Source organism: Mesocricetus auratus, unplaced genomic scaffold, assembly GCF_017639785.1.
Source record: "Mesocricetus auratus isolate SY011 unplaced genomic scaffold, BCM_Maur_2.0 Super-Scaffold_100007, whole genome shotgun sequence".
Lineage (NCBI taxonomy): Eukaryota > Metazoa > Chordata > Mammalia > Rodentia > Cricetidae > Mesocricetus > Mesocricetus auratus.
This window is the reverse complement of record NW_024429191.1, coordinates 6,983,326-7,005,115: the sequence shown is the minus strand read 5'-3', so window position 1 is coordinate 7,005,115 and position 21,790 is coordinate 6,983,326. Positions and strand designations below refer to the sequence as shown.

The 21,790-nt window shown below is 51.6% G+C and overlaps 2 protein-coding genes across 5 annotated transcripts in view; one reads left to right on the top strand and one right to left on the bottom strand.

Moving 5' to 3' along the window:
* Ubn1 (ubinuclein 1) overlaps positions 1-2,832 on the top strand; it is a 55,478-nt gene extending 52,646 nt beyond the window's left edge. For all 3 annotated transcript variants that reach the window (XR_005878107.1, XR_005878106.1, XM_040748127.1), the window contains one exon: positions 2,251-2,832. The gene's annotated coding sequence lies outside the window, so the exon portion shown is untranslated. The remainder of the gene's footprint in view (positions 1-2,250) is intronic.
* Ppl (periplakin) overlaps positions 1-21,790 on the bottom strand; it is a 49,856-nt gene that overhangs the window by 17,219 nt on the left and 10,847 nt on the right. For both annotated transcript variants that reach the window (XM_040748122.1, XM_040748123.1), the window contains exons 2-9: positions 10,500-10,599; positions 5,142-5,296; positions 4,444-4,564; positions 3,795-3,920; positions 3,672-3,713; positions 2,350-2,511; positions 2,161-2,268; positions 664-759 (exon numbers count right to left, since the gene is read on the bottom strand). In XM_040748122.1, coding sequence (XP_040604056.1) covers positions 664-759; positions 2,161-2,268; positions 2,350-2,511; positions 3,672-3,713; positions 3,795-3,920; positions 4,444-4,564; positions 5,142-5,296; positions 10,500-10,599 — 910 coding nt within the window. The remainder of the gene's footprint in view (positions 1-663; positions 760-2,160; positions 2,269-2,349; positions 2,512-3,671; positions 3,714-3,794; positions 3,921-4,443; positions 4,565-5,141; positions 5,297-10,499; positions 10,600-21,790) is intronic.

Genomic DNA, 21,790 nt, shown 5'->3' with positions numbered 1-21,790 from the left:
TGTGTCTCTTATGCCCACTCTTGACAATACCGGGCAAATCCAGGGACAGGGAGTGGGTCAGAGGTCATCAGGGGCTTGGGGAAGGAAGGGGGGTACTGGGTACTCAGTTTCTAGTTTTGGCTGATGAGAAAGTTGAGGAAACAGAGGGCAAGGTTGCCCTGTGTTGTGATGTAACAAATAGTAAAGTAGCAGCTCAAGAGGCTGATGCAGGAGAATTGCTGAGAGTTTGGATTCAAGGACAGTCTGGGCTATATATTGAGAACTTGTCTGGAAAGGTGGGGGTAGAAATGTTAGTTTTCATGAAAGGGGACTAAAATGGCAAGTTTTATGTTTTATGTAACCCAGCAAAATTAAACCCAACATGTGGAGTGGAGGCAGGAGGATTGAGAATCAAGTTCATCCTTTATTACATAGAGAATGGTTAGCCTGGGCTAAGTGGGGTCCTATGTCAAAAAATCAAAACCTTGGTCTAGTGAGATCAGTTGGCAGGTAAAAATGCTCACGGCATTGGCACAATGCCCTGAGTTCAGTTCTCTGATCCCACGATGGAGGGACAAGAACTCACTCCTGGAACGCTACTCTCAGACCTCCACATGTATTCAAGAGGCCCTGCATGCACCCAGAAACCCCGAACCCCTCCTGTGCCTGGAGCCAGGCAGGTACCTGGTGGTAGTCCTCCATGTACTTCAGGTGGCTCTCCTCACAGATGAGGAGGTTCAGGTACTCCTTCCACTCCGCATGCACGGCCTCCATGTGCGCCTGCCGGGGAGATGAGAGACCTATTACAGGGGCCCAGGTGTCTGGGACGCCGAGAGAGACTGCTGGGAATCAGGTGGGGAGGGTAGAAAAAGGGGGGCTCCCTCCCAGGTGAAGCCCCCTCAGGTAGCCAGCTCATATCCAGATGGGACAAAGACAGGGGGACATACTGAGAAGCCAAAGGAGGGTTATCATATCATGTACAACCAAGTTGGGGGCTGTGTCTACCCAAATGGCGCCTTTAGCAAATCCCCACAAAGAGGGCTGCAGCTCCATCATAGAGTACTGCCCAGCATGCACAGCCCAGAAGCACGTAAACACGGGATGGTAGCACACACCTGTAATCCCAGTACTGGAGAGGCAGAAGCAGGAGGATCAGAAGTTCAAGGTCATCTTGCTATCCTTGCTATACAGTAAGTTCATGGCTAGCCTGGGCTACATGAAACTCAGTTTTAACTTAGTTCCGTAATGGACTAAGAATAAGTTCAGTAAGAGAATGCTGGCCCAGCATGTTCAAGGCCTGGGGTCCTGTCCCCAGCACTGGTGAAGAACAAAGCTTCTATGGGTGGTTGCCCAGAGCGGGTTGAGCGACCCCAGGCTCTCTCCACCTGGACCACTTGGAAACAGGGTAAAGACTAGGCTGAATGAAGATTGCAAGGTGAAATCATGGCGGAATTAGGTCCTTTAAAAGGAGGGGAAACAGCTTGTATGGTGGTCAGGACTCGGGAGGGTAAGGCAAGAGCATCTACAGTTACAGCCCAAGCTAGGCATGTGACCCACACCTTTAATCCTAGCACTTGGGAGGCAGAGGCAGGTGGATCTCTGTGGATCTGAGATTAGCCAGGGCTACACAGTGAGGTGAGAGAGAGGAAGGGAGAGGAGAGGAGACAGACAGACAGAGACACAGGGAGAGTAAGTTTGAGGCCAGCCTGGGCTACACAGGGAGACTGTCCCGACAGAAAAAAGGAAGAAACGACACAGACAGGCAGAAGAAAAAGCAAGGAGAAGTTGTCGGTGGAGATAGGAGAGGTCCAGCTCCCAAATGAAGATGAGAGGAGCAGCCACGGATGGAAGAGATGGGGGAGCCTCTGAGGAGGGCAGCACTGGCCACGTCGGGGGCTCACAGGTCAGCCTCGGGATCTGTGAGCACATGTGCCATCCCATGTGACAGTCTGCATGGCAGCCTCCAAAAACAAACCAGGGCTACATCCAAGCAAAAGTCAGCAGTACAGGCAGAGTTTGGGAGATGACCAGGGCAACGTGTGTGTGTGTGTGTGTGTGTGTGTGTGTGTGTGTGTGTGTGTGACAAGACAGGTGGCTCAATGGTCATGGGGTGCAGCCAGGAGCCCCCAGCCCCAGCGGAGGCACCCCTAGAGCGAGCACCGCCTCCTTGGGCGCACACACCTCAATGGAGTTCCTTCCCGGGTGCTCAGCCGCCAGCAGTTGATCGCCCTCGGTGTGCAGTTTGTTGATTCTTTCTTCTTTGGCCTCCAGGTTCCGGTTGATGAAATTCTACCAGGAAGCAGGTGGGGTCAGCACCTGGCTCGGCAGCCCTGTGTCCCACACCACAACTGCGCCTGGCCTTGTGCCCACCTCATACTGGCGCCGGCGACTGGGGTAGTCGAGGTTGCGGTCGCTCCAGTCATATTGCATGCGGCCCTTGGCCTGCTGGTCCAGCCAGTACAGCTCGTTGGTGCAGCGCTGCATGTAGTCCTGCAATGAGCTCAGGTGCTGCTGCCGCGCCTGTGACGCTGCCTGCGGGACGAGCATGAGGTGAAGACAGCACCGGGACCCACCTCTTCTGGGGGCCCAGCTCCGCCATTTCCCAGCCAGGCGGGCCCTTTGGATGAATCACCCGATCCTCTGAAACACTTTTCACAGTGTTTATGGAACACTAAGTAGATGTGCAGCATGGTTTGGGGACATATCACTGGGACACAACACTGAACAAAGGAGAAATTTCCTTGGGATTGATGTCTCCATGAAGCTTCAGGCTGCCATCTATAAAGTGCTCACACATAGGGCATGGGGACTGGCATGTAGGTGGCATTCAGTAAACAGCGGTCATATCTTCTACATTTGCTTTTTTATCATTTATTTACTCACTTGAGACAGGGTCTCAAGTAGCTTAGGCTGGCCTCACACTTGCTGTGTAGCTGAGGATGACCCTAACTCCTGATCCTCCTGCCTCTTCTTTCAAGTGCTAGGATGACAGGTGTGCAGCACCATGCCTGACTTCATTTGGTGCTGGGGATGCAGCCCAGGACTTTGCGCCTGCTAGGCGAGCACTCTACACACCAAGCTACACCTCAGGGCTGTATGTTTATGTTCAGAGGAGCATCGGAAGCCTCTGAGGGTGAAGAAGGGTTAGGGAAGGCTGGGAGGCCTGCGATTCATCCTGTAAAATAAGCACAATGATGCCCGGCAGTGGTGGCGCACGCCTTTAATCCCAGCACTCGGGAGGCAGAGGCAGGCGGATCTCTGAGTTCAAGGCCGATCTGGTCTTCTAGTGAGTTCTAAAACAACCAGGACTATACAGAAACAAAACAAACAAAAACCAACCTTGTCTCAAAAACAAAACAAGACTAAAAAAAATAAAGAACAATGACAAATATGCACACATTCATACACGCAGGCACATGTGCATACACATGCCTAGACCATGCTCTAGAAGGTGCATGGCGTCCACTTGCATGTAGCAATGTAAAGAATCAAGTAGGGCTTAATGGATCTCTGTTGGTAGAGTGCTCACATAGACTGCATGGCCCTGGCTTCCATTCCTAGCACCTCACAGACTGCTATGGTGACACTGGAGTACAGTGTAACCTTTAGAAGGTCATGGTGTCTCAAGCCCCCAGCCAAAAATCCGCCCCAACCTTCTCCCCAGGCCTCTCCCATCTCCCGGGGCTTCTCACCAGCAACTTCTGATACTTTGCTTGGAGTTCACTGTTCTGCTCCTGTGGGTAGAGCCAATGAATGAGGTTAGATCAAGTGTACCCCTCCACCCCCCCACCTCCAAGACTCCACCGCATACACACCTTGTCCTTGTCCTTGGCCAGGTGGGGCCCAATGGCTTTGACTTCGTTGTGGAAGATGTTGTGTTGCTCCACCTGGCTGTCCACCAGAGGAAGGTCAGTCCCAAAGCCCTGGCTGCTCAGCTTATCCTGGGTAGGTGGAGAGACACCAGGAAGATGTGGGCTGAGGGCAGACTAAAGCAAGCCCGCAGGAGCCTGAGCTGTTGGCCCCAGCCGGGCGAATGCCTCTCCCTTCACTTCTTCTGGAGTGCGTGGTGGCAGGCATCTATCTGGACCACTGCTGATGTCCATTCCTTAATCCACAGTGACCTGTGGGACCCTGGTCGCTGTGTTCATTTTACAGGAAAACAGGTCAAGGGGAGTCCCTTTCCCAGGGTCCCACTACTAACAGTTGCTAAGACGCGCCACAAAGACACTCAGCTGTGGCTGCCACAAGCTTCTCCAATCTGCCCACGTAGTCCTGCGAGGACACCAGCGTGCTGGGCATGAGGGACATAGCTGGTGGGGAACGAGGTCTGACTGTGTGACTCCAGGCTGGGCACTGGCCTTCTCTGAGCCCTGCTCCTCTCCTTATGCAGTTTCAGGAGACTGCATAATGGTGGCCCCCACTCAACAGGGCCAGGGTGCTGGGATGACCCCGCCCAGGCCGTACCAGCTTCTCCTCCACCAGCACAGCCCAGTTGACCTTGGGGTCTGCCTCCTTCACCGCCAGGCTGTACATCTGCTTGTGTTTTCCCCGCAGGTTGCTCACACGCTCTTTCAGCTGGCGGATGCTGTGGGGGGGGGACAAGCTACCGTATTAGTGGGACTTGCCCAAATGATCACTACGTAAGCCCTAGAGGGGCCTTCTTGGCTTGGGCTTCAGATCAGTGACCTGGAGAGGGGGACAGTGGCCCTGAGCACCAGATTACTTCTGAATCATGCTGTTCCCCAACCTTCCCTCTCTGTTTTCTGAAGGCTATGATAGAAGGTTTTGGAAGAAACAGGCAAAACCACTGCTCACCAGAGCACATGCCTCGCACAGGCACAGGCAGGGGTGTGTCACACAGGGGACACGGGCATGGAAAGACCCCTGACTCTGTAGAGTGGATGCTGTGTGGGCCATAAGCTCAGGAGACACAAAGACCATGGAGTCCTGAAGCAGTGGGCGGGCACATCAACTCCCCAAGCCCCAGTCCCTAGCTAAGGTCTTGTCATCAGTATGACGTACGGCCTCTGGTACACGTTTGTTGTCCATCAGTGCTGTGTGCACCCTACAGCTGAGACTGGTCCTCAGAGCTGGAGAGCGCCAGCCCTACTTCCTGGACTCCATGCCAGCATGTCCCTGGGGACCACACAGAGGAGACTTACTCCTCAGCGATCATGTCCCCCTGTGGGTGCTTCATGTGCTTGGCGATGGCCGCATCTGCCTCCAGCACGTATAGCAGCTTCTCCGAATCAGACACCTTCTGGAGGGCCACGTCCCGGTGCTCAGGGGGCTGCCCCTCTTGCAGCCGGGCCAAGTCCTGAGAAGGAAAAGAAAGGATAATAGTGGATACCACAGGGCCTGGAGGGCAGGGCCAGCCGGGGGCTCCTCTGGCTTTGTCCAGACTGTCACTCAGCAAACACAGCTGGGCACTGAGACACAGGGGTGAATGGTCCCACTGGTACCTGGGCGGGGCTCTTGCCTTTCTGGTGTTCATAGCCCAAGCTGGGAGATGCCCTGCAAGGCAAGGTGACAGAAACCTCACAGGCACCAGAGAGGGGACGAGGGGACCCACTTTAGCTCCAGCTCAGGAAAGACCCTCTGAGGCACGGACATAATCTAGGATAAAGGGCAGAAGGGAGGTGTTCTAGGCAGAGGGAACAGCCTGTACAAAGGTCCTGAGGAAAGACTGAGAGCAAGCCATGATCGAGGCACCAGTAAGAGGCTACTTGGCTAGAGGCAAGGGTAAGAGGATCACCAGAGCAGAGTGAGGGCTGTTCACATGACCTGTGGACCCAGAGCACAGGACTCCGAGGAAGAGCCAATCACACGGCCCAGGAGCCATGCAGCAGGGTGTCAGCATTAGGGTGTGAGTTGGAATGGGGGTAGTGTGCGACAGCAAAGGTGATATGGGTGAGCTGGTCTGTGCTGGCCTGGCCACAGTGGTGCCGGAAGGAAGAGTGGGTGGTAGATACTTACTTAGAGTTGATAGCTTCTCTGTGAGTCTAGAATCTCTGTTTAGAGAACACAGCTAGTTGACAAGATGGGGGAGTTCTGTCTTTTTTAAAGGAATTATTTTGTATTTTCTATGTATGTGTGCGCGCGCACATGTTTGGTACATACAGAGGCCAGTAGAGGGTGTCCAATCCCTTGGAGCTAGATTTACAGGCAGTTGTGAACTGCTCAACATGGGTGCTGGGTACCAATCTGGTCCTCCAAATGAATGGCAAGTGCTCTTAACCACTAAGCCATCTCTCCAGCCCCAGGACAGTGTATCTAAATACAGTCTGTCTACTCCAGCAGCCATGAAGCCTGCCGGTGTTTTAGCACCAAGCTGGCATCCAGGGATGAATCCCCAAGGGTCTCAGAGTGCAGTAGAGGAGATAAGGATGGCAGCGAGTGGGCCGAAGGCAGGACAGGCAATCCTGGGGCGCCCACAGCAGCATGGCCTCCTGCTGGTCGGCTTTGGGGTCCCCATCCCCACCTGGCTTCAGAAGAAGGAAGTTGAGGCTGGGAAGCAGTTCAGTGTGTGGGTGCTTGCCTAGCAGGTGCAAGGGCTACATTCTGTCTCAGTGCCACAAAACCCAGAAGAGAGAAAGCAGGCTCGGGCGCAACTCAGTGGAAAGGTAATCCCACCAGGGAGACGAGACCGGAGGAAACAGATGGTGGCCAGGGGTATGGAGTTCCACTAAGGTGAAAACTCCCCAAAAGGCAGACTCAAGGGCAAGAGGCAGAAGAAGGGCCGCTGCCCGTCACAGGACTAGGGAAGAACATAAAAAGAAACGGCAGAGTCCACTGGCACTGGCCATCACTCTGCTCTACAGAGGTCTTACGAATACCGGATGGCACCCACAGACCACGCGGATCTTGTAAGGTGCTGAGCAGACATCACTTTTTAAAGTGAGAAGACAGGGTGTGGTGGTGCATGAATGTGATCTCAGCAACAGAGAGGATGAGGCAGGAGAATCAAATTTGAGTCAGCCAACCCTTTATAGTAAGACCTTATTTAAAAAAAAAAAAACAACAATAACAAAGGGAAATGGGGTTGGAGAGATAGCTCTGTGGTGCTCTTGTAGAGGACCTGGGGTCAGTTCCCAGCACCCAAACAGCTGCTCACAGGCACCTGGAACTCCAGGTCCAAGGGATCAAAGCTCTCTTCAGGCCTCCACGGGAGCCAGACATGAATATGATGCACAGACATAAATGCAGACACATACAACAAAAACAAATAAATCTATAAAAACAAAAAATAAACTAACAAAGGGAGTTGATAGGGTTGTTCAGTGGGTAGGGCATCTGCCACCTGGCCTGATGAACTGCGTTCATGCCAGGACCTGCACAGGAGACAGAGAGGACCAACTCCTACAAGTTGTCTTGTGATCTTCGGACATGTGTCATGGTTTTAAAAAAAAAAAAAACCCACAAACAAACAAAGGTGGGGAGGAGAGGAGAAAGAGCCAAACTCAGCTCCATAGTCACTTCAAAGTCAGCCTGGGCTACACCAGACTGGGGCAGGCAACACCACATGCTTCCTGGCCTGGGTGGAGTTTCATCCTCTCAATCACTGACAGACCCAAGGCCACCCTGGGCACCCCAGTGTCAAAGATTAATTCATCAGAAAGAAAGTCTGTTAATCATTACTGAGTCCCACAGATGATATGGGTGGAACACATCTGGCAGAGATGAGGAGACCTCCTCAGGGGACTGGGTGGGGGGCTGAGGGCTCAAGGCAGTCAAACGAATGGACCAGGAGTGAGTGAGAGGAGTTAAGGAACGGTTGCCTCCAGGGGGTGAGCACCAAAGGCTTTCTAGAAAATTCCTATCTGGGTATTCTATCCTGCCTAGGTGACTGTCCACCAAAGCAGATCCACAGGGGTGAATTCATAAATGGAAGCCACTTCTGGGCTCTCTCTGTGAGTTATACCCTGACAAAACGGTCCTTCAGATCAGAGGGCCAGTGCATGTCAGGCTCACTGGTGGACAGGTGGGAGGGCGGGGTGGTCCCGTGCAGGCACCGGAACAGTTTTGGAGGAGGAACTACGAAGGGACACTGCTCCCTCCTTCAGGCTTGTCTGCAGCAGCAAACATCTACACACAGGACTCCTCACTGGACAGCTCTGTCACGGGAATATGCAGGTCGTGCACCACAAAGACAGAGTAGGGGAATGACTGGGGCAGGGCTAGGGAAGGGAAAGCAGGGGTCAAAACGAATAATGATGCCTTCTGCAAACAAGAGAGGGAGGAAGGAAGGGGGGGAAGAAAGGAACGGTCAGAGGAAGGAGGTGGTTTGGCTCGTACACTCTTCAAGAACCGGCGTGGCTCTGGTGCCTTTAGTGCCAGCACTCAGGGGGCAGAGGCAGGCGATCTCTGAGTTCAAGGCCAATCTGGTCTACAGAGCGAGTTCCAGGACAGACAGGACCACACAGAGAAACACCATCTCTAAAATAAATAAATTAATAAATACCAAAAAGTGTCTGCTGTCTTTTTAAGTTTGTTCTGTTGAAGTTAAGAAGCAGCTCAGGGCGGGGCTGGAGAGATGGCTCAGAGGATAAGAGCACTGCCTGCTCTTCCAGAGGTCCTGAGTTCAATTCCCAGCAACCACATGGTGGCTCACAACCATCTGTAATGAGATTTGGTGCCCAATTCTGGCCTGCAGGTATGCAGACATATGCTGTATACATAATTAATTAAATAAATAAATAAATGTTAAAAATGATATTAAAAAAAAAAGAAGCAGCTCAGGGCTGGGGCGTTGCTCAGGGCCATGGTCCCCTGTCCCGGGGCCATCTCTAGCACTACGTACACATGCACAGGCAGACAGCTACTTTGAGCTTGAGTCATTCCTCCCGCAAAGCCTAGGGGAAGCCTGAACATGCACCCCTACACACACAGACACACACACATGAGAGAGAGAGACAGAGACAGAGACAGACAGACAGACAGAAAAAGAAGGTTGGCTACCTCTGCCGGTAGATTCTATGGGACTTTAATGTCCCTCATCATATTGTTTATCTGTCCTAAAATGGTAATGAGCTTACACTATGCTGGTTGTGAGGAAAAACAGACACAGCCCAATAAGATGATTTTCATTTATGAAAGAAACGAACAAAACATCATTGCAGGGCACCAGGAGAGGGGACAGCAGAAAAAAAATCATAGAGGCGTGTTGGGAGGGGACAGGCATTCTGAGTGCTAGGGGATAGAGGTTGGGAAGGAGTGCTCCAGGATCCCAGGCAGGGAAAAGATGACCCCATTCCTGAGTCCCTGCAGGGCCATACTGGGCTAGATCTAACCCCCTGGATCCCTGACCCCAGTGTCCCTTCTTGCCACCTGCCACCCCCAGCCTATCCTCTGGACACTCTGGCTGTCTGTAGACTGGCCCTGGGATTGCACACCTTGTCTGTCAGAAGTGGTTGTAGAAGCAGGAGCAGCCACAACAGAGGCTGGAGACAACAGCGGGGCCTCGCAGACCATGGCTTCCCCACCCTCTGTCCCCCACTGCTCAGGACTGGCTCTTCGTCATCTGGTGACTAAGATGCTAAATGAAACACAGCTCTTGGCTACACTTGAATTCCAGATAAACAACAATCCACACTAAAGTGAGCCCTGAACAGTACCAGGGCCCACTGACACTCAGGGAGAATGTACTCTGAAATTCAAATGCAACCTGGCTTCTCAACTTACTTTGTTTAGTTTAGCAATCTCCCTTCTAGACAGTCCTGGAGCCAGCTGTCACTGACTAGTCCCCAGTGCACCTCAGTTAGAAGGCCAGAAGAGGACTTAGCTAGCATGTCCCATGCTCTGGTTTCCTCCCCAGTGCTGGAGTCCCAGGTGGCAGAGGGAAGAGAGAAAGAATGGGAAAGTGATATGCATTCCCCAGCAAAGAAGGCTGCAGACTGTTGTAACATTGGAGGGGTGCAGGGAGAATGCCCCTGGTGTCCCTATGGAGCCCCAGGCTGTTCCTGCTGGGTCCTGGAACCTGCAACACCCTGACTAGGTGAGCACTCCTACCCTTTGAGAGGGAGTCAGACAGTGGAGACATCACTCAGTTGAGTACAAGTGCAGATCCTATCCCAGGTTAGACCCCTAAGAGTCCTCCTCCAGACCTGGAAGCTCCATCCATGGGAAGTTCTGCCCACAGGGAAGCTGCACTCTGGGGAAGGTTCTGCCCAGAAAGAGTGCCCTGCCTGCAAGCTCTGCCTATGTCCTTGAGGACCATATAAGTCAAAGAAGCCCTCTACTGTGTTACTAGGTTACCAGTTTATCTCTCCCATTTTTGCCTCTGAATTCCCCAGTCTACATAAGACGCAGTGCAAGAACTCAGCATCCTGTAGGCCCTGGGCTGGATAAGTCTCCTCAGCCACAGCTAGGCTGAGAGAGTACTGCAGGTCTGCTCTCTAGATGCCAAGAGCTGTGCTTCTTGTAGCAACCACAAAGACGTCTGGATGTGGGTGACCCTGGGGCTGTTGTTACTAGGCGAAGACCAAGATGGAGAAGGCCCTGGGGGAGAGCTGGGCACTCACACTCTGCATCTTGGCCTCGGTGTCCACAATGTTCCTCTCCACCTGGTCCGCATTCTTCTGTAGCTGCTCAATCAGGTCTGAGAGTTCCTTGTTGGAGATGCTGTGGACGGAAGAAGCAGGCAGGTGGGGCTCAGTGCAAGGCCCTAGCCTCCAGCCTCCCAGGCTGGCCCACCCTAGGATCTGCCAACCCAGCCAAGACTTCCAGGAGCTGCCTTGTCCCTGCAGGATAAAACCACTAACACTACAAACAGTGAGCAAGGCAGGGTACCAGACCTCACTTTGTCTATTGGATTTAAAGCTTCTATTTGGTCATGTTGTCAAAGCAAGAATCTCTTGTTTGTGTGTGTGTGTGTGTTTTTTTTAATGGAGTTGGCCTCTTTGTGTTGGCTGGTTTCCACTCCTAACTCAAGCCATCCATATTGGAACTGAGACATAAATGAGGGGACCTAGCTCTTCTTGTGGCACTTGGCAAGTTGGAACACTTGACCCTTAAAGCACTGCCGACGTTTGTAAAAAGAAAATCACTATGAGTATTAGTGATAGTCCTTTGGGTTCTTATTGTAGATGCCACTGACATGCACGGTTCAGCAAATAAACAAACAAAGACATTGTCGCCCCCTTGTTGCCCTAGCTGCCTCATGTCCTGTTTGTCTGTGGGTCAGACACATAGCAGGACTGCCCATATGCCAGCTCTGTGTGTTCTGAGGACTCCATGGACACCTTGAATAAACTACATGATAGCCACAGCTGGCTGTCATGGTTCCTGAAGGCAGCAGAACTATTTGAAACAGTTTTGCATTAGACTTTTTGATGTCACAGAACTTGGTAAACTCAAGATGACCCTACAGCTATTCCTATCCAAGCCAGAGCAGGAGCGCTTCCCTTGCATTCTATCAGAAGACTGCCGTGATTGGCATTAAAGAGAAAATGCAGTGATTGGAGCAAATATGAACCTTCATTTGCATGCAGGGTATGCTGTGATTGGTACAGATGCCTCTTTTGCCCACATAAGCCGGTGTTACCTCACTTGGGGAGTTGGCTGCAAGGTTCCCTTCTATGTTGCCTCCCCTGAAATGGTCAGATTATGTATCATTGCAAAAGTGAGGAGCCCTGGACTCCGGCAGCCCCAACAGCCGATGGGGTCAAGCCACAGAACAGTGGTTAACAATGGCAAAAGGAACAACGGCTGTGATGTGAGGCCATAGCAGTGCTAGGCTGTCAGGGCTGGGGAATTCTGGTTTCCTTTCTCTTTTGGCTTTTCAAGACAGGGTTTCTGTCTCTGCCTCCTGAGAGTGGGGATTAAAGGTGTGCACCACCACTGCCTGAACAGAATTCTCGTTTCTTAGGAGAGCTGAGAGTCCCAGTGGCCCAGGCCTGCCTAAATTGGAATGTGGCTGAGCCTGGTGGTACAGGCCTGTCATCCCATCTACTTGGGAGGCAAAGGCAGGAGGAGCTCACATTCAAGGCCTGACAGGGTTACACAGTGAGTTCAAGCCTGGCTAGGGCCACATAGTAAGATCCTGCCTCCAAATAAAAAGCAAAAGAGGGCCGAGGGTCAGGCCAAGGGTGGAGCGCCTGCCCAAGCACTAAGGCAGCTCTAGGCTCTATCTCCAGAATGGCTAAAACCAAAACCAAGAAAAAAGAACGATAACACTTGCAGGGCTAAAGGTCCTGGAACGTGAGGCCCGCCCAAGACTGGAGACTCTAGTGGCTGCTTCTGCTGACACTCACCCAGGGGCAGCACCTAGAGCCTTGTTAAAGCTAAAGCCCCACCCTTGCACAGCTCCTTCCCCACAGAAGGACCCGGCTGACTGACTGATAACAAGATAATTGGTGCAGGCCACTGAGCCAAGCTCAGCATACTCTTGGAGACGTAATTCACACCACACTGGCTCGCCCATACACAGTGGGCTTTAGTATATTTAGAGTTGCACAGCCATCACCACCATCTAACTGAAGAATATGTATGTCACCCCTAGAACCTCATTCCCATTAGCAACTGCTTCCCACCTCCCTCTCCCTCCCCTCCTTGCAACCACTACTCTACCTGTGTGCCTTTAATGCTGGATGCTTTATCTGAGGCCTTCATGTCTGGCTTCCCCCAGTATTTTCGAGGTCCATCCTAGTCACTATCTTTGTGAAAACTCTACTCCTTACCACAGCAGCATAATATTCCATTGTATAGATGGGGTGAAAGATGTGGAAAAGCTTGGGTCTTGGCTAGAATGTGCAATAAGGAGAGGCTACAGGGAAAGGTAGGTCCTGGTGCATCCTTTGGGTTAGGCTGGGGCAGGTGGGGCGCTAGATCCTCAAAGTGACCCTCCTAGTTCAGGAGGGACTGAGGAGCCTGTGCAAGCCTCCAGTCTCCAGAGCCTAGGACACTGTATTCTATTACTGTTTGTTTTTCAGGTTCCTGGGGCCTTGGCTACCCACCAGTGGTTGAGGACCATCACGGCAGGTACCAATGAGATGAGCAAAACTGGAGGCATAAGTGACAGTTGCAAATGGAAACTATGACCGCACCTGTCCACCTCCTCAGCTTTGCCAAGGGCTTGCCCTGTGTCAGGCAAGGGCACGTGGGATGGAGACTCACGGAGAACAGGACTCAGGCTGCCATTTCTGCAGAATCAAATGAGGAAGCAACTTTTCCCAAATAAAGGCCCAGGAGCCCTCATTCTGTAAGTCACTCAAGAACTAACCCCTGTCAGTATAGGCAGTTAGGAAATCTCCCCCACCCAGACAAAGTCAAAAGCCAATAGCAGGCTCTGGGAAGCCCAGCAATAGACCCTGGTGTCTGAGGGGTGAGCCAAGGGGGATCAGAACAGGGGAATTCATGCAGAAGCCAGGCCAGAAGGGATATGCTGGACTTCCCAGAGAGGTGAAGTCAGGGCCGGCCCTGCTCTCCCATTCCTCAGCTGGGTAGACTGTAGGAGAGGGAATCCCCTGACTCCCTTCTGCTGCATCTGGAGATGGTGAGACTCTCCTCGACACTCTCCTGCCAGTGAATGCGAGCCAGAGTCAGGACCTCCCAGCTCCCCTCGAGGAATGTGGCATGTGCTTGGCCGGCCTTGCCACAGGTTTGCGACTTGTGAAACTGTCACTGTTCCAACAGAGATCGGCATACAGGATGGGACACAGAGAGCTGGGAACCAAGAGGGGCCAGCTGGAGCTTGGGCAGTTCCAGGCAGGAAATGTGCCTCAGTTTCTCCATCTGTTGGATGAGGATGAGCACAAAGGCCTCCTGCTTGTCTGGCGTTGGCTGAGTGACTGGCCAGACAGCAACACCTCCTCTGCATCACTCTCACACCAAGACTTAGGGAGGCTTGTGTAGAACTTTGTGGATGAGATAAACAAGGCTCAGAGATGTCAAAACACTCTCCTGGAGTCACACAGCCTGTGGATAGAGAGCATCAGTTCTCTCCCTGAGCACTGACAGCATGCTACCCAGAGGGATGCTGCAAAAGCCATATGACCCAATACAGGGCAGCAACATGCATCATGGTAACAACAGGCGCCAACACTGACTTTCTGCATGCCAGGCTCCTACTCCCTTCTGACATTATCTTCTTAGAATCCTGTAATTAGCATGATGGTGAGCCATATTATTAACTTGACTTTATAGATGTGGAAAATGAGGACCAGAGAGGTTAGGTAACCTTCCCTGAGTCACACAGGAATTACATGACAGAGCCAGGATTCCAATCGAGGCGGTGTCCAGAGTCCATGCCCTTAACATCTCCATTTGACAATCTTGCAGGCCATATAGCACGTAGTTCATTTTTAATAGATTTGTTTAAGATGCCATGTGCTCAAAACTACCACACTTTGAAATGGTTATAATAATAATAAAGAATAATAAAGAATAACTCACCCAGCCCCATGTATTGCTGGGGAGAATGTGAAATGGTGGAGGAGGGGGAGTTGGAAAAAAACTGAACACATAAAATGCAACCCCAGCACTCATGAGGCAGGGCTGCAGCATCAGGAGTTCAAGGCTACATAGCCAATTTGAGGCCAGTCTGGGGTATCTGAGGCCTTGTCTTCAAAGGGGGAAAAATAAAGGACTGGAAAGATGACTCAGTAAGGATCTGAGTTCGGATCTTAGTCCCCATGTAAGAGCTGGCACGGCACCACACACCTCTGCAACCTTAGCACCCGCAAAGGCAGAGACAGGGGGATTGCTGATACTCGTTGACTGCCAGCCTAGCCGAGAGAGAGAGAGAGAGAGAGAGACAGAGACAGAGACAGAGACAGAGAGACAGAGAGAGAGACAGAGAGACAGAGACAAAGAGAAAGAGACAGACAGAGCCACACAGAGCCACACACACACACACATAAACACACACACAGAGACAGAGAGAGAGAGAGAGAGAGAGAGAGAGAGAGAGAGAGAGAGAGAGAGAGAGAGAGAGAGAGAGAGAGAGAGAGAGACTCGGGTTCATTAAGAGATCCTGTGTCTGTCTCAATGAAACAAGACAGAGAGTCATAGAGGACTTAAGGTGGCCTCTCGTGACTGTACCTGCATGTGTGTGCACGTGTGCGTGTGCATGCACAGACACACACACAGCATAAAATAAAGTCAAATATGGTAACTCACACCTGTGATCCCGACACACAAGAGGCAGAGCCAGGAGGATCAGGAGTTCAAGGTCATTCTCCAAAATGTAGAAACTGGAGACCAGCCTGGGCTACATGAGGCCCTGCCTCACAAATAACAAATAAACAAACAAACAAACAAATAAATAAATAAGTGGAGTATGGTGGAGCATGCCTTTAATCCCAGCACTCTGAAGGCAGAGGTAGGTAGATTTCTGTGAGGTCCAGACCAACCTGGTCTACATACCGAGTTCCAGGACAGTCAGAGTTACATTGAGACATCTTGTCTCAAAACAAATAGGGAAATAAACCAATAGCTGAATGTAGACTCACCATTCAGCCCAATGCATCCTCACTTCTGGATCTAAACCGAAGAGAGACAATGCTGCTTCTGTCTCCCCAACGTGATTCACAACAGATGGGAATCTGAAACAACTCAAATGTCTATCAACCACTGAGCAGATAAGCACAACGTGGCCCATCTGCATGGCTCAACCACGGCACAAGGGAAGCTCGGACACCCGCCATGATAAGGATGAACCCGGGGACAGGCCGGATGTGAAGGGTGCATTGATGGATGTGAAATGTCGGAGTGGAGGGATCCCCAGGAGTAGAAAGAAGATTACATGAGGCTGGGAGAGGGTTCAGGAATGCTAAGGATGGTGGTGGGTGGCATTGGGAGTTGAGAGTGATAAAATGTTCTAGAATTAGTGTGCCGTTGGCTGTACACATCTGTGATCACACTAAACCTGTGAGTTGTATCCCCTGAGTGAGTGAATTGCAGAGTTAGTGTATTTTGTCTCAAAAATTCTTTCTAGGGGCCGGGCGGTGGTGGCGCACGCCTTTAATCCCAGCACTCGGGAGGCAGAGGCAGGCGGATCTCTGTGAGTTCGAGGCCAGGCTGGACCGAAAGCCTCCAAAACAATACAGAGAAACCCTGTCCCATAAAACCAAAAAAAAATTCTTTCTAGGACAAGATTCCCTGAACAAATTGGGAGCATAGGAGATGCAGGGAGGGAGGGAGGAGAAAGGAGGGGAGAAGAGCAGTGGGGAGAATGTGAGGGATCAGGAAGACTGAGTTGGGAGAGGAATAGAGGAGAGCAAGAAAGAGACTCATCAATAGAGGGAGCCACTATAGGTTTAAAGAGAAATCTGCCACTAGGGAATTGTTCAGAGATTTACAAGGATTAGGACCCTAAGCAATAGTGGAGAGGCTACCTTAAATGCCCTTCTCCTATAATGAGATTGATGACTGCCTCAAATGCCATCCTAGAGCTTTCACCCAATAGCTGATGAAAGCAGAAGCAGAATTTCACAGCTAAGCACTGAGCCAAACTCCTGGAATCCAGTTTCAGAGAGGGAGGAGTGACGAACAAAGGGGTCAAGACCACGCTGTGAAAACCCACAGAAACGGCTGACCTGAGCAAGTGGGAGCTCATGGACCCCAGTCTGACAGCTGGGGAACCCACATAGGACCAAACCAGGCCCTCTGAACATGGGTGTCAGCTAGAAGCACTGGGCAGTCTATGGGACCTCTGGCAGTGGAACCAGGATGTATCCCTGGTGCATGTACGCACTTCGGGAGCCCATTCCCATGGAGGGATACTCTCCTAGCCTAGATACAGGGGAAGGCCTAGGCCCTGCCCCACATGACTTAACAGATTTTTGATGATCCCTCATGGAAGGCATTTACCTTCCCTGGGGAGTGGATGGGGGATGGGATGGGGGACTGGTGGCAGGCATGGGAGGATGGAAGAGAGGGGGAACTGGGATTGGTATTTAAAATAAGATTGTTTCTAATTTAAATAAAATTTATAAAAAGATTCTTTCTAAAGAGATGGCTGACTGGGCATAGTGGCGCACATCTGTTTCCAGAGGCTGACGCAGGGTTATTACTGAAAATTCAAAGTCAGCCTGGGCTACATAGGAAATTCTATAGTGTGAGGCTGTGTCTTAGAAAAAAATCAACAACAGATAAATACCAACAAGAATAATTAGAGTGAGTCTGAGGCATGGCTCAGTGCAGGAAGCCCAGGAATCCACCCCTGCAATATAAGCAAAAGTCTATTTACAGTGTTAAGAATATGTGGTGGGGGTGAGAAAGGGTCTCTGTTGTCCAGATTTGGCTTTAAACCCCCGGGACCAAGGGACCCTTCTACCTGAGGGCTGGGGCTGACACAGGTACCTACTTCTACCTGGGGTAACCGGCTGGTGTTCAGCATTGTCAAAACCTGTTAGTGTCACTGCTAGTGATAGTAGTTAAGTTTATATTGTCCACATGGCTGGTGTTTATTTTCCCTGCAAATAAGCAAAGGTTTGGGGGATGGTGCCATGTGACTCCCTAGTTGGCAGCTGTTGGACTCTGGCTTGCTGCCTTGAACAAAAACACTGTCAGAACGCCAAAGGAACTGCCCTCATGCCAGCACCAGCCGACTAGAACACTCCATAGCAGACACCTCTAGAAAATCACTCATTGATCAAAGCCCTGAAGGTCTGCATGCCGTCTTTTGCTATCACAAGCTCACAAGCTTCAGTGAACTGGAACTGACCTTGTCTACCCAGAGGAAACACTTCCCGGATGGCCTAGCAGAGGGACTGCTGTGATTGGTGCAAACACCACCTTTATTTGCATATGAGAGGCTGTGATTGGTGAAACACTCCTCCTCCAGCTGCATAGCCATGCTCACTCAGGTGTTCTTGGCGGACACCCTCTTGTGCTACCTAACCCCCCCACCCCTACCCCCACTCCCACCCTCACCCCCACCCCGTGATGACCTTAGGACTGGTGGGGTTGAGTTGAATAGCCAAGTTGAGTAGCAGAAGCTGGAGGAGCCATCAGTGACCCTGACAACCCTAAGAAGCAGAGCCACCAGGTTAGTGGCCAGCCGAGGCAGCAGGCACGACAGCAGAAGGCAGTTACATTGCGCTGGGCCCAAATGGCTACATACCCCAGACTGACCTTGTACTCTACTCTTCTGGCTTGGCTTCTCAGGGACAGGCAACCCCAGTCACCCAGAAGATGCCAGTGAATGCTTCTGTCACCAGGCCTGTGCTGAGCGGGGCCCTTGTACATATGACACTAATCAGGAATCCTGTTGCCCTCTAAAATAAGTGGCATCATTTATTTTAATTAAAAAAAAATTTTATGTGGGGCTGGAGAGATGGCTCAGAGGTTAAGAGCACTGGCTGCTCTTCCAGAGGCCCTGAGTTCAATTCCCAGCAACCACATGGTGGCTCACAACCATCTGTAATGAGATCTGGCGCCCTCTTCTGGCCTGCAGGCACACATGCAGACAGAACACTGTATACATGATAAATAAATAAATCTTTAAAAAAAATTTATGTGTATGTGTGTTTTGCCTGTATGTATGTCTGTGCGCCATGTGTGTACAGTGCCCACAGAGGCCAGAAGAGGGCGCTGCATCCTCCAGAATTGGAGTTAATTGACAGTTGTGAGCCTCTGTGTTGTCCTGTGACTCCAACCCAGGTCCTCTGAAAGAGCAGTCAGTGCTCTCAACTGCTGAGTCATCTCTCCAGGTCAGCATTATTTATCCTGCTTTATAGAAAAGTGATGAGAGTTAGGGCTGGAACATTCTGTGCTTTTGCTCTTTGGGTTTGGGGTCTGAGTAAGAGAGCGATGACCACGTGTGCTGCTGTGAGAGCTGCAGGGTTCCATGCCAGCAGCACAGGAATGTGGAGGTGGGACCCACAGGGAGGGGCACGGGAACAGGCCTGGCAGGTTGGGCTTTTAATCTTACTGATGAACCACACTGGGCATCTACTCTCGGCCTCAATGGAAGTTTGAGACACAGCCCTTCCCACCACCCTCATCCCAGCTGTCCCCCCCACAGTTGGCAACCACCTGGCTGGGACAGGGAAACTGCAGCATTTCCAGCCACTCATCCCCCGAGTAGAGCAGGGCTAGCAAGTACCCCACTGAAAGGGCATGCCCAGCCTCACTTCATGCCCAGAAGTCAGTAGGGGTGTGAGCGGTCAGGACAGTCGGTGCACATTGTCATGTGAAGGTGTCTCAGAGCCATCAACTCCATCTACCCATGGCCCAGGTCACTTTGGAAGTAAAGGCACCACCCAGGGTCACATGGAGGACAGCTATGGAGGGGAAAGACCTGTATATAGAACCAGATAGGGCTCAGATCCTGGCCGCACCAACCACCGATGGACCTATTCTTTTTGTACTGAGGATTTAACCCAGGGCCTTATATATCCTAGGAAAGTGCTCTACCCCTGAGCTATAACCCCCACCCTTCTTTTTAGTTATTCGAAGACAGGGTCAAAGTTGTACAGGCTGGCCTTGAACTCACTCTGCACTCAGGTGAGGATTGAACTTTTGACCCCCCCTGCTTCAGTTTCCCCGGTAGCTGTGGTGATGGACCTGTACCACTATGCCAAGGGAACTGTTTATCTCATGACCCTGTTTCATCATTCCTACGATAGGATCAATGCATCCTGCCATCTAGTTAAAGGCTGCATCTGACATCCAAACTGAGTTTCAAAGACATTTATGGGGCTTGAGGACTGAGCTGGGGGTTCAGAGCAGTGTCTAAAGGCAGATCTATGATCGTTTATGCTCCTCAGTGGGGTACTACTGTCTATCCGACCACACAGGGGCACCCAACATGCTCCTGGAATGCACATGGGTGGCCTGGCACCTCAGCAGTAATAAGGTCTCTGGGGCCACTGGTTCTCTGCAGTGTCCCTCACTCTAAGGTTGCCATTAAAAATGGAACTGAGACTGCCACTGCCACCATGCTGTGTGTGGCTTTTGCAGACAGACCCTCCTCTTGGGGGGCGGGGCCTGATTGCTGCCATGCTGGTCCTATAAGCCAGGTTCACGAGGCCAAGATGGTACTTAGCAGGGGATCCTGATATCTGTTACTTGTCATCGAAGACAACACCATGTCACTTCTGGGGCTCCTGCCCAGTGACCCCAAGATCTCCATCACACAGGCCCAACTGGGCCAAGGCCACGAAACACAAATGCAGAGGGACTTCCTTGACAGCAGACAGAAAAGAACGAAGGACCCTGGGGACTTGATGCCACCAGGGGCCTGGGAAGACAGTGAAACTAAGGAGGAAGCTGGAGAAGCTTGTACAAAGCTCCATTTCCCTTAAAATGACATGGTGCCTTCTATAATTCTGGGGTTTCCAGCAAACTGAGGAGGGCTCAGTGAGGTCCATCAGACACCCACCTATATCAGTCAGGGGGTCGTGCTGAGACCTGAGAAGTGCCACCTCACAGCCTTGGCTCAGGCTCCATCGAATGTGAAGGAGCAGGACTTCACAGGCCCCAGAAATGGCCCTTTCAGCCCAGGTCTCACTGTGGGTTGGGACTGCCACCTAAGAGAGTCTTGCAAGTCCAGTGGGCCATCTCATGTCCCTCTGCCTTCTCCTAGGACGGAGTGAGCCCAGGCTGACTAGGAGGCTGCTGGTGCCTCCTTGGAGCCTGTTCTGGCTAGTTAAGTCATGAGAGAAGAGGGACTCTCAGTTAAGAAAATGCCTCTATAAGATCAGGTTGTAGGCAAGCCTGTAGGACATTTTCTTAATTAGTGAATGATGGAGGAGGACCCAGCCTATTCTGGGTCCTAAGTTGGTGGTCCTGGGGTCTGTAAGAAAGCAGGCTGAGCAAGTCACATGGGGCAAGCCAGTAAACAGCACCCCTCCATGGCTCCTGCATCGGCTCCTGTCTCCAGGTTCCTTCCCTGACTTCCTTCATGAAGGAGACTGATGTGGAAGTGTAGGCCAAACAAACCCTTTCCTCCCCGAGTTGCTTTGGTCATCGTGTTTCATCCCAGCCATAGTAATCCTAAGACACAGGCAATGGGGACAGCTAGGCATAACCAGGGCTGGGTCTGAGAACATGAGGACCTGACAAGAGCTTTCTGGGGACAGAAACAGGAACAGGTATCTCTTTGTGTTCCTAGGATGTATCTGGAGCAGAGCAACCTAGGGGGCAGGGAGTCACAGACAGGTTCTGGCTCCTTAGTTCAGTAGCTACAGCCCGGCCTGCTTTATGCTGGGGACACGGTGATAGTCCCTGCAAGGCGGGAAATTGGAATTTGAGCCCTGTGCTATGTGATTTCACAGCATGGCTAGGCCAGCCCATAATCCTGTCAATACCAGCAAAGACACCCATCAGAGGAGCCAGGAACAGGGACATCCACGGGGCATACCCATACACAAGCACTCTGGGAAGGGACATGGGTGTCTTGAGAGACCCTGATTCCCATCCTGCTGGACCCCTGACCAACTGCTATTTTATGCAGGGTTACTTGTCCTTTTCCACAGTCTGGGGTGGGGAGCAGAGCTGCTCCTTAAACACATAGGTCAGTCAGATGCCTGGGTTCCTCCCTTCTGGTTATCTTGTCAGTGACTTAGCTTCCATCTGTGGCATGGGAATAGCTAGAAGAGAAGGCCTGCCCCGTCAGGGGCCACTCACACTCTTTCTTGTGAAGACTCCCAGGTCTGACATGGAAGTCACGTGGCCTGGATTGGGGGGGAGGGTGTGACTCCCGGAGGTTTCTGTGTATAGCATTAGGATGAAGCAGGCAAGCAGCGGTGCATCTGTCTGCCTCGCCCAGGGTCTGGTACCCAGGGACACTTGATAAAGTCAGCATCTGCTCCCTGGCACCCACTCCACCTCGGCACACACACACTGCCAGGCCTTTGCCTCCAGC